At 52.0% G+C, this 12,494-nt stretch overlaps 1 protein-coding gene across 13 annotated transcripts in view; it reads left to right on the top strand.

Moving 5' to 3' along the window:
* Window positions 1–11,696, top strand: part of MARF1 (meiosis regulator and mRNA stability factor 1) — a 43,803-nt gene extending 32,107 nt beyond the window's left edge. For 12 of the 13 annotated variants that reach the window (XM_035022336.1, XM_035022335.1, XM_035022333.1 and 9 more), the window contains 4 exons: window positions 1,052–1,112; window positions 1,200–1,325; window positions 2,707–2,877; window positions 4,421–7,073. In XM_035022336.1, coding sequence (XP_034878227.1) covers window positions 1,052–1,112; window positions 1,200–1,325; window positions 2,707–2,877; window positions 4,421–4,665 — 603 coding nt within the window. In that variant the 3' untranslated portion in view covers window positions 4,666–7,073. Of the gene's footprint in view, window positions 1–1,051; window positions 1,113–1,199; window positions 1,326–2,706; window positions 2,878–4,420; window positions 7,074–11,453 lie in introns of those variants that run through there. The other variant, XM_035022331.1, reaches the window with a different exon arrangement.
* The last annotated feature ends 798 nt before the right edge of the window (window positions 11,697–12,494 follow it).

Genomic DNA, 12,494 nt, shown 5'->3' with positions numbered 1-12,494 from the left:
GTAAGTTGCAGCCCCTTCCTCAGAAAGGTGTCAGGTGATGGACCGTCAGGGCACCTGGCAGGTGACGAGGCAGTGTGGTCAGCACAGCCCTCCATGGGTACCCTGAGGAGGGCCACGGGCAGGGCCCATGCCCAGGCTCGAGGTTTGTTCCAGAGCCGAGATGTCAGGGATTTATAGACATGAACCATGTGACGAAGAGGGGACAGTCTGGGCAGAGGAGATTGCATAAGCAGATGCAAAGCAGTGACAAGTAGTGTGGAACGTTGAGGGCATTAAAAACCAGGCAGGAACCTACCAGTGCAGTGAGAGCTCACTTAAAGAGGGCCTTGCTCCTCCGGGTGAGCAGAAGGACCTGGAGGAGAGAAGTGGGGAGCCTCAGGTTTGTGTGTGAAAAGCACCAGTGTCACTGCTGTGTCCAGAGTAGCAGGAGGGGAGGAGGGAGCTTGGTGAGGACCCTTGCCATGGCCGGAGCCCAGGTGAGAGTGATAACGAGACCGAACCCTCTTGAAAGTAATTCAAGAGACAGTGAAGGACCCAGGAAGGCTGAGATTGGGACTCAGTGCAGATGCATGTGGGGGAGTGCTGGGAGCCAGGGGCCTCTGCTCCCACTCTTGCTTGGCTGAGGAGTTGAAGAGAGGACTCTGTTTCAGGATTAGGACCAGGAGCTTAGTTTGAGGGGTCTGGAAGGTCCCCATTAGTTCTCTTAGGGTATATTTAGTTTCTGGAGAAAATAGGAAGGACTCTTGTGTGAGAACTGTCTCCTTTAACAGACCAGAACTTGTGTTGGGGAGATGGTCTTTCTGAGAGCCCTAAAGAATATTTTTAAAGCTGAGTCTCACCATTTTTAGACTACACGTCTTCTTGTAAGAGGCGTGTCTCTGCCAGCTTCTATTACTTTAGAAGCTAAAGAAAGTATAGAAAAATTTTCCTTGGCATTAGTTTCTAACTTCTAATATATTTAGGTCAGTGCAACAGGTCCCATTCTTCCTGGATTTAGGGTTTATTTCCCCTCCTTTTCCACTGCTTAACCAGTAGTATGTCTTGTGTGCAGGTGGTCTGGATAAAAGGACATGGTCATAAGAGAATTGTAGTGTTAAAAAATGACATGAAAAGTAAGTAAGCACCCATCCCCTCCCTGCTTCAGAAATCCCGGTTCTCTCACTGACTTTTCCTTCTGACGGCTGCTCTTGGTCCCCCAGGTCGTTTGAGTTCACTCGGGCTTGCCCCCACCCATCCTGAAAACCAACCCTTGGCCACAGAGTGCTTCTCGGAGGTGCCCGAATCTCGCACAGCCATGGAATTCGAACTTGAAGCAGGCAGTGATGGTAAGCAAGGCACAAGACAGCCAAGCTTGCGAAATTCTCAAAGAATTGGTGGGGTATGGGCTGGGAGTGGGCGGGGGCAAGGACCACAGTGGGCCATCTTCATGTATTCTCCAAAGCAGTCTGGTGTTCGGTTGGTAACAGAAAAATGAGCCTGCATTTCATAGCATTTTATGGTTCCTGGTTCAGGTTCTTGAAGGATGTTGACACCCCTGTAATGACAATATGTCAGCCCAGTTCAGACTTCAGAGGAAAAAGTTTTTCTGACATTTGTTAAGCAGTATTTTAAGACTATTGCAATAGGGTCAGCTCTGCTGCACACAGGGAGGGAGATGGAAGTCAACTCTGAGTACAAGGATGAACGGGGATGTTTTCATCAAGGAGCAGAGCGAGGGGAGCGGTGGGGGACACATCACCCAGTGGAAGACATCAGGGGTGGAGGAATGAGGGCCTTGGTCAGAGAGCAGAGGTGGGGAGTACTCGAAGAACTGACTTCCCAAGATGCCTAAGACTGGGTTTGGTAAGGACCGGACAGACACAGAAGGCCAAGGTCAAGGCCTAGTGGAGAAGAGGACACAAAAGGGCCAGGCTCAAGTTGGATGGAGAGAGTCTTTGTCACAGGGCCTCCCTGGGAGAGACTTGGTAATAATGCATAAATAATATGCAAAACAACATTGATCCACTCAGATTTTATGTGGAGCCTCCTTTGTAGATAGAAATCGACTAATTTGAGCTCTGTAGCAATTTGTAACTTTATTGAAAGACTTTTGAATCCATTGCTGCATATGAGACTTTTATCTTTGTATGACTCTGTAATCACTAATTGGAAGTGTTACTGTGGCCTGTATGTGGAGGACACATTTCACGTTTTATAAAGCATGGGAATGGAGCTCCCGCCCTCAGCTGTCAGCACAGCCTGCAGGGAAGTTACCTCCCTTCTCCGAATGAGGGACCCAAGTTCCAGGAGGTTAAAGAGCTTAACCAGGATCATTTAGTGAGGGAGTGATAGAACTGGGGCCCATGTCTTAGGATTCAGAGCTTTTACTCATTTTAACTACTTTATACCCCTTCCAAGGACTTATTTCCCCTCTTTGGATGCTGATTGTGGAAACTTTTTTTTTTTTTTTTGGCTTCTGCCCCTTGGGGCATTGCTGTTCCTGAGAACACAAATCAGGAGATCCTGGCTTGTGGCATTTCATTTACCAAAGAGTGATCCAGACCTTTCTGTTAATGGCTTTGTTGTTGTTGTTGTTGTTGTTGTTAACCTTGAGTTCTTGAGTACTTCCTGGCCTTTTTCATCTTGAAAGCTGAGACAGAAAGCCTCAGGCACAGACTTGTGATAGACTGCTGTCCTGAGTCGAGCCGGCCTGCCTTCTCTGTCTAGGGCCCCACCAGATAGAGCAGGAGCTTCTCCGCCTGACCAACGACTCCCCTGTGGACCTTCTGTGTGCACCCGTCCCTTCGTGCCTGCCGTCCCCTCAGCTGAGACCAGATCCTGTCATCCTCCAATCTGCTGATCTCATTCAGTTTGAGGAACACCCTCAAGAGCCTTCTGGTAGGATGCACTGTGGTCGTGGGGGTTTTCTCTCTGGGTTAAAAAATCAAAGCACGATGCCGGTAAGGGAAAAGTTTGACAGAGGTGGGGAGAAACTATATTTTCAGGCACAAGTATACCTGCGCCGATTATTCAGGACACTCTCTTCTGGTCAGTTTTCCTGCAAAGCTGGGTTCACAGCCCGGGGTGGCTTAGGGAGCCTCCAGCCCGGGAACAATGGCAGGTCTGGAGGGATGACTCAGCTGGGCCGTGAAGCCCACAGAGGCGTGTGTGGAGGGCTTCCTGGGCTTGTGTTGCCTGCCTGCATAAAGGTGCAGCAGCTCGTGGGCACACCCGGTACCCCACGTGCGTGCATGGCAGCTCTGGTCCGGCCTAGAGGTGAATGATGGCTCCAGGTCGGGGCCTCGTGAGGGGTATGAGCAGGGGAGGGAGGGCCATCTGTGACTTGAGCTCCGGGCCCTGCACAGGGAGCTGAGGAGGGACGCGAAGTTGGCTGCGGCGAGCACCGCCTGGTGCCGGCCCCGCACTTGGGCTCCCAGGCACATTCACACCTCATCTCACCGCAGCCCTGCAGGGCAGGCGATGGAGGGCACAGCTTGGCCTGCCACCAGCGACCACGCTGGCCCCAGGCTGCCGGACTGGAAGTGGCCGAGCTGAGATTTGAACCCCAGGCCCCTTGTCTTGCTGTATCACCTGACCTCCGGAGAGGTGGCCCATCTGCTCTGTCGAGGCACCTTCTCTGTCGCCTTCGTCTGCCATAATGGGTTCTTCTCCACTCCACTTACTGTTGCCAGGGGGAAGCCAGGGACAGCCTCGTGTTGCCCAGTGAAAGAACTGAGGCTGTTTATCGGGAGAGTAGGAGGTAGGGAAACCTGCCACTGGAAGAGTAACGTGTGACAGAAGCAGGAGTGTGCCCCTCTAGGAGGCACGGCGGGAGCTGGCGTGAGACGGATAGCAGTGCGCCCGTGGGGTTGCGGCTTTGGTGCATTTCGCCTGCAGCAGGCCCAGTACTCAGGGCTCGGCCAGAGAAAGAGCAGCCTGTAAACACTGCAGGAAAAATGGCTGTGTTTCACTGCCTCTATGCACTTCTCTCCCTGTCTCTGTCCGCCTTAGATCCACGCAGGACACAGCCCTCCGTCAGCGGAACGCGCTGGGGCTTCCTGACACTGAGGCCCCTCCTCGTGGGAAAGTCGTTAGGTCCCATGAGGCTCATGGGTCTTTAACGACCTGACACAGTGAATGGGCAGAGAATCCAAACTGGGGAAAAAATGCTTCTGCACCGTTGCCTGTTGAGTTATAGCCCAAAGTGAAGCTTCCTAAAACTGTAATCCCAGGGAGAGAGAGCTGAGGTGCCATTTATTTATAAATATCTGACTCACATGACGTGTTGGCCACATAGCTGATATGTAAATTGCAGCATGGGCGTGATGTTTGGTGGGTGATTTTTAAAAATATTTTTTGAGATGATACGAGGGAGAAACTAAAAACCCCACACGTCTTGCAGGTCCTAGAACTGAATGTGTTTGCTTTTTGGTGTTTACAGAAATTATGATTTTAAACCAAGAAGAGAAAATTGAAATTCCAGTACCAGTAAAGAACAACAGCCCAGCCTCGGACTCCAGCTTCTCTGGCATCTCAGCAGCTGTCCCAGTGCCTCCCTGCCCCTCCTCAGAAACCTCAGAGTCACTGCCCAGCAAGGACCCCGTGGAAAGCCCAGCCAAAAAGCAACCCAAAAATAGAGTAAAATTGGCAGCCAATTTTTCCTTTGCACCTATAACCAAGCTTTGACTCGTGTTTTGAACATAGAATTAGGATGGGGAAACACTGTCTGATTCTGCACACAAAAGTGGGTTCGAAAAACACAGCCTTTTCCGTTTGAGTGCAAATCCCCTAGAAGCCAGTTCATCTTCAGATGTATCCCATAATGTTTGGTTTCTTTTACATTGAACACAGCTTTAGAGCTGAAGTGTTTCTTTCTTTTTCTCCTCCTCTAATTATTTGGAAAAAACAAACCAAAACAACAACAACAACAAAAACCCCAAAAACCTCCTGGCATCTGTTAAGGAATCCTTAATACAGCTTACCAAATTTTTCTTAATTATTCTGAAATGTAATGGTGTTCCGTAAGGAGAAAGCAATGAGACCTCAGCTAGAAGGGAGTGGTTTTACTGCCATTAAAGCCACATCCGTGGTAGAATCTTACATGTAGCATAAGACAGCCTCTCAGCCTTTGCTTACTGGTGTTTCCAGACAGTACGAATCAAGTGCATGGCGTGTGATACCGCAGAGCCTGCTCGGCAGCCCTGCGCGTTCCCATACGGAAGCAGAAGGGCAGGTGAGGCGGGGAGAATGTATTTTCGGGCTGGATCTGAAGCTTCCTGGCTTCCATGTGACTTGTAAGCGTGCCTTGTTTGTTTTATTGAACTATGTCTGTAGTTGACAAATGTGGCTTCATCACAAATTTTTTTAACACTGTTTCCGCTTCGGGGTGCCACGTAGGAGCTTTCTAGAAAGTTGAGGATGTTTTAAGCTTCCCTTTTATGTTACGTTCCAGTGTGATATGGATTAGGTTAAGGAAAAGGAGATGGTCTTGGTGTCATGAATTTAAAGTCAGCATTTGAATTCCAGCACACAGTATTGTGTGTCGAGCGGCAGTGTTGGGAAGAGAGTCTGATTTTCTAAAATATGCATGAAATGCATAAATTACAAATCAGAGCTGAGGGGCGAGGTGCTTTAACAGGAGTGATATCGATACTCTTTCCACTAGGAAGAGACAGAAATTCAATCTCTACGTGTGAAGGCCAAGGTTGATCATCTTAACCTTATATTTGTAATTTTAAACCTGGTTTTGGTAGCTGGGAAGCTTTATGTGTGAGTGTGTGTGTGTGGGCGGGGAGGGGGGGCTCAGTGTCTTTTAATACTGTCTGCTTTTACTGTTACTTCTCGCTGTTGGAAGCATGTTTGGTTTTTTTGTGGTGTCTGATGTTGGCATTTGGGAAAAGCCAGCCTTTGAGGGAGCACTGCCCTGTGGAATGACCTTCGCCTCGAGGTGGCGGAGGCATCCGGTGACAGGTGGTCTCTCACCCCTCTTGGAGAAACCTGACATTTACAATGGGTTGTATTTGTTGGGCAAAAAGGCGGATTCATTCATAGAGCAGAAAGAACCTGTTGGCATAAGGTCTTCCACTACTGAGATGGTTTCTTTTGGGGGAAATGTTTATATTTTGTAATTTCTAGAAAGCCAGAAAATGGGCTCTGATTTCATAGCCAGCATTTTGATAAAATGCCACAAAACAAGGGCTCCAGAGAGATTTTTACAAGTCAGGTTTTTGTTCCCCAAAATCTTTAAGATGAAGCCAGTGGTTCCCAGTTCTCCACACATGGCCCCCAGTCGAGATGGAACAACCCTGGGAAAGCTTGCAAGCAGTATGGCCCTCTGCGAAGCCTCTCCGAATGAAGGCATTTCTCCTACAGACATAGTACGGCAGGAAGTCAAATGCAGATGTGCAATTTTTTTTTTTAAGAAGCTTTTAACCAGTGTGAGAAGGTTGGTGTCGAGAACCTCAGTTGCCTTATTCTGAGACTTCTTAAGGCTGAGTTTGCACTCTTGGACTTTAGTTTTGCTCACCTAGGGCGGGATTGACTTTAAAAACGTCAGAGGTACCATTACAAGTCATGAGGAACAGTCTCAGAGCAGTTTCTTTGGGCAACCGTCAAAGAAGAGCCTGCGGGTGCGCGCTGTCATGGGAGTGTGGTCAAACGCAACCGTTCGCTGGAGTCGCCAGCCAGTCTGGGACGTGTGTGTAACTAACCGTCACTGTTGGAAGAAAAGAAAAGAAATAACAGCGTGAGCTCGTTGTGTCCGTGATGTACTCCACAATGGCCAGTCTGATTGCTATCTATTTTTTTATCCAGAGGCTTAATTAAATGATGTGACAAAATGATGTATGAGAATTAAGACAAATTCTTTCTGGGTGGAAAGATGTACCAGATTAGATATATCTGTTTAAAGAAAAAAGACAAAAAGTTATCACCATAACCCCCTTTCCCATCTTGCACTGTTTGTTTCAGATCGGGCTTGGGGGAAGAGATGTTTTTCTTAACTGTCTACTTTTTTTGAACACTTTTTTTGTGGTTCAAGTGCTGTTTTGTGTGTTGGGACCAAACAGTTGTCAATAAACTTTACAAAGCAAGCATCTAATTTGAGTCTTCCAAGTGCTGTGTGTCTGAGGGGAGGGGTGAGAAGCCAGTCCGACTAGCCCTGTCCTCTTTTCAAGTTGGGTTCCCCCAACTTCTCACCCCTTCTGAAAATCCAGCTGTTGGGGAGAGTGAAGTAATCTGACATTCTCGGGGCCCTTCTCACTTAGCCTGCAGCCCCGGCAGGTGTCTCTCTGTACTGCCTGCCCGCCTCATGGTTAGGGCCCTCCGAGGTTTCCAGCCGAGTTCCAGTGTATGATCACATGTGGGGCAAATACAGTAACCACAAACACCTCTGGTTAGAAACCTGAGATAATCCCTCGGATCTCTCTTCCCATGAGAGAAATCCATTTTGCAGGCTACCTTGTTTTTGGTTACTGCCTGGCATGCTTTTCCAGTAAGCCCATTTGGAAAAGACTTCTTTCACCGATTCCACGGTGAAGCCCTTCCCCTAAGACCGCTGTGACGCCCGCCCCCCACCCCCTTGCAAGAATCTGAAAGGACCTAGAAGACACTTGAATGTTGGGGTGAATTGCTTCTTCATGAAGTGCCATTTTTTAAATTCCAACACTAAACAGCTCTTAAAGACCATTGGCAGTCCTTTCCAAACATCCCTCGTGCTAGCAGATCTTTGCAGAAAACCTTGAGCTGCTACCATGCCCCTATCGAGCGACACGGGGAGGCACTGTAGGTCTGGACTGGGATTTGCATCGGGGCATCGCATTTCTCTCTGTGCGTTTCCCTCATGGTCTGGAGGTGGTCGCTTTGAAGATGGCCGGCTGAATGAAGGCGCACCTGTCCATGCAGAGGAGACTGGTGTCGACATCTAGAACCTGGCTCCTGATGCTTCACCCTAGCTGTTCCCTCCACCATGAGGAGCATGGTGCTCTGGGATGTCTGACCTCTGCTTTCTAGCAGCTTCACGTGGGCAGGGACCCAGTCATGGCTCAGAAGCATCCCCGCTGCCTCCCCCACCAATGGGCTTGCTCCGTGGATTGGGACAGGTCACATGTTGGCCCTGGGACTGCGAGAGGAGCAGGCACCCTGACTCACTGCCCCATAAACCAGCGGTCGGCGTGGTCCCACCACTGCCTTGCTGGACCTGCACCGCCTGACAGCATGCTCCCGCGGTAGCCGGCCAGTTTCCGGGCTGCTGCTGTGTTAACAGCATCAGCGTCACCTCATGCCACTCTTTGGGGACAGACTGAGCCCATTTGCTTGTTTGCATTGATACTTCCCCAGGAAAGTTCTAGTCTCTCCCTGGGAGGAAGCAGCCCTGGGAAATAGGAAGCAGCTGCTCGCCTTTGGGACGGGGTCAGCAAATTATGAAAATGGCAACAGAGAGAAGCCCTCACTTCTCAGGTGCACAGGGCCAGGAGCCTAGAAGATCTCAGCTCCGAATATAGAGGACCAGGACCTTCCTCAGCGAGACGAGGAGAAGAATTAGCACTTTCTGGGTAGGAAGTACTTGGAAATGGGGGACTCCGAGCACAGAGGAGGCGAGCGGAAGCTCAGTAGCCACTGCCGCAGGGTGGAGAAGCCAGGAGCTGCTGCAGCGGTCAAGGGCGGGGTGGCGCCATCTCCGACCGCTGCAGGCAGCTCATGGGAAGGCCTCTGCTTCCACCTCTGCCAGGAAGCCCTCCCGGCTGGGCTGCAGGGCCTGGCACGGGAGAACCCCCACTCCCACCTTCCCCCTGCTTTCTCCCTCAGAGTTTCTGATGTCGCTCACAGTGAGTGCAGACGAGCCTGCCCACGGGCCTGCAGGGCTCCTGCCCTCCGTGTTAGCAGCCTCTGAATCTGGTGTGGGGCCTGGGTGCGGAATCAGGAAAGACCTCTCCGTTCTTGAGTAGAATCCCTGTTTCGCTCCCCTACGTGAGGAGGATAATAGGGTTTTACACATGGACTCTGAGTCCTGACCCCTGCCAACCTCCTGCATCTCCTCTCTGTTCTGAGTGAGGGCCCCAGGTTTTGTTGGCTGTCATCTGGAAGCCACCTGTAAATCCCGGAGGCCGTCCACAGGTCCCTGCCACATGGGCCTCCCTCAAAATGGCAGCTTAGCTCATCAAACCCACGAGGAGAATCTCCAGTCTACTGAGAGAGAGCCCCGCAGAATGTAACCGAACCAAGGGAGCGGCTTCCCATGGTCCTTGCCAACGTCCATCAGGTGGAAGCCAGCCACAGGCTCCCACACGATCCTGGAGGGAGTGACTGGGGAGGAAGGAAAGGAGTCCCGGGCTAAATCCGCTGAGGGTCAGCAGTCAAGTTTCAAAGCGGCAAGAGCCCTGATAGACCCACTTGCTGTCCACCCATTTTCCACCTCCTAGCGCCGAGGTTTCCAGATGGGAATGGGAGGCCACAGAGGCTGACCAGAGAAGCACCCCCTCTGACCCAGCCAGTAATTCTGGGCCGGCCATGTGACCATTAAAAAACAGGACAACAGGCCCAAAATGGAATTGCTGATGCTAAGCTGCGTGTCAGCACACCGAGACGTGACTACAATTTTGGCGCTCCCAGAAATGGAATCCTAAACCAGTCAATCAGGAATCGTCTGATCAGCACTAGCCAAGTAATGGGCCTGCCAGACCCCTGTCCTCCCCTAAAGGAAGGTGGCCTTGCAATAGCCAACCTGCTTGTGTGCCTAGTATAACTTCCGGTTCCTGCTCCCTCCTGCGTGTAACAGCTCCTCAGAGAGAGCCTTCCTCTCTGTTCCACTGGTACTGCCTGATTCGAATTGATTTTTGCTCAAGTAAACTTAACACTTTTTTAAAAGATTTTATTTGTTAGCGAGAGCGCGCAAGCAGGGGGAGTGGCACGCAGAGGCGGAGGGATAAGCAGGATTCCTGCCGAGCAGGGAGCTCGATGCGGGGCTCGATGGGATCATGACCCGATGGGATCATGACCCGAGCTGAAGGCAGACGCTTAATGGTCTGAGCCACCCAGGCACCCCTAAACTTAACATTTTTAATATGCCTCAGTTTATCTTTTACCGTGACGCAGGCCAGGGCAGGCCTGGCAGACCCCGTGCTGGGGTCTGGGAGACCCCGAGGAGTACGAGTGCCCAGAGCTGTTGCTGTGAGCCTCACCGGGAGACTCTGCCCAGGATAAAGCCCTGGAGGGAGGCAGGCAGAGAGGCAGACAAACACGGAGTCCAGGTGACAGTGCTTGAACCCCTGGACTCAAGGGTACCCCACACCTCGGCCCGGGAACCAGGAAATGCTCTGATGTTTTGGCCTCTTTGGCTTCAATTTTGGTTACTTATGACCAGAGCATCCCACTGCAGAGCTCCAGCTCCACATGGGGGGTAGGGGGAATAGGGGGACAGAGGGGGCCACTGAGAGTTCCTGACAGCCTCCCGTGGCCTCCTGTCCCCACGCCAGCCTCACCTCCTCCAACTCTTCTCCGTGCTGCATCTCGCTGCTGAAGTGCGTTCTCCTTTAGGGCCATCCCTGAACCCCAGAGTCCAGTAGCTGCCCCCTCCCACGCTCCCGCGGCCTCTGTGCTTACCACCGTCCCAGTGGGACAAAAAGTCCACAACCGTTCATCAAAACCCAAACCCACCGCAGCTGCCCTTCCTGTGGGCGGAGGGGCAATGAACCACCTTATCAGTAGAGAAATAAACCTTGGTGGGGAGCGTGGGCCCTGGGGCCTGGAGTCAGGCTAGCATGAAGGCTGGAGGGAGCTGCATTGTTCCAATAAAGTGGGAGGGTAATTGCTCACGAGGGGGCCCGGGGACAGAGGTGAGCCCTTTGGCGGCTGGTAGCAAAGCTGGTGGGAATAGGAGCAGTCGATCTTCACTGGTGTGTGTGGTTGTGATGTGAACCCACATCCACCTCCATACACATTTGGGAAGGTCGGCTTCCTGTCCCGAGGCTTCGGGCAGCTTGGTTTCTGTGGTGAGTTGATTGAGGAAAGGAGGTGAGTTCCACATCGGACTTGGCAGGAGAAAGGAGGGGACAGCTGTGGGAAGGGATGTGAGGGGTGTGCAGAGCTAGTGGGGGCGCAGTCCGGTCATGTGTGACCTGGGGTGGGGCGGCCGTAAGCCCCCGGGAAGGTGCGGACACCTTGGGGAAGCATGTGCAGTGGACTCCAACTGACATTCAGGTTACAGTAACTTTTGTCACTGCAGCCTGTTCACGTGTCTGCTCACTGTCGGCTTCAGGAAGGGAGGACCCAGCGGGTGTCACTCACCCTCTCTGCCCCAGGCCTTCCAGAACCATAGCAAGGCTTGAGCAGCCTTCTGATCCCTCAGCTTCTTCCCTTCAGCTGTGGCCAATAATAACCCGCTCTTCTAAGTGCGTTTTCTACCATGTGCATTGTTCTAAGCCCATTCCGCACAGCTGATGTCTCGTTAATGCCCCAGTGTTCTCTCCATCTTACAGGTCTGGACACTGAGGTGCACAGAGGGGCAGAGATCTCCCAGGCTCACCCAGGGAGAGGTTCAGCTGGGATTTTCACCCAGGCAGGCTGACTCCAAGCCAAAGCCCTTCAAACCTTCTAGATGGCTTTCCCTTTTGCTAATCCTGCTGGTCAGTGGGTTTTGTTCGGATTTACTGCCATTGAGGAGGCCTCCCCTCCTTCCGCCCACCTCGCTCCTGTTGGATGTCCATCTCTCTCACTAGAAGGTAAGTTGCAGGAAGGCGGGACCCTCCCTGTCTGGTTCATCTGTGTTCCCTGGTACCCACCATGTGCTCCATTCCCTGGCGGAATTAAACACAGGAACGGATGGAAAAATGACCTGACCTTTGTTCCTCAACTAGCTTCCCTGTGTGTCTTGCCCCAGCGCAGGACGCCCACCCAGCTGTCCTGTGGTTGGTGGCAGGTATCCGAGCCTTGCTGCTGGCAGTGGGCCCATTCTAACTGCTTCTTCTCAAGCTGTATTGGAGCTGAGCTGGTGCATTCCCACAGCTCAGGGCTGCCCGGCTGCCACGGAGCAGAGAGGTTTAGAAGAGGCTCAGCTGCTGCGGGCGTGGCCAAGGCTCACCTCCATTCGAGGACAGCTCAACCGGGAATGGGGTGCGAGGCTGCTGGGCTTAGAAATGAGAAATAAACACACTGAGCCCGACTGGCACCCTGCTCTCGGACTCAGGTCCCAGCTCTGCCACGGACATGCTGTGTGAACTTGGGCCAATCACTGCCCCTTGCTGAGCCTCAGTTTCCCCAGCTGCCACATGGAAGTGATGACCTCCCCCCCACTGCGATGGAACAGTGGGTGAGGGGCCACTCTCCTGCCTGATGCATCTGGCTGCTGGGCCAGCACCTTGCTGAAACTGCTCACACCAACCCCATCCTATTGCAATGTCCCCTGGGCCCTTTTCACAAAGTTTTGGAGGCCACATGATGTGTGGGTCAAGTTGGATGCTGCAGAACACCCGCTCCTTGACACCAGCAGGTGTTCCTTCTTCCTCCCCAGCTGCTCCTCC

The sequence above is a fragment of the Mirounga leonina genome, unplaced genomic scaffold (genome assembly GCF_011800145.1).
Source record: "Mirounga leonina isolate KUSES-001 unplaced genomic scaffold, KU_Mleo_1.0 Mir_175, whole genome shotgun sequence".
Taxonomy (NCBI): domain Eukaryota; kingdom Metazoa; phylum Chordata; class Mammalia; order Carnivora; family Phocidae; genus Mirounga; species Mirounga leonina.
This window is presented reverse-complemented; position numbering and strand designations above follow the sequence as displayed.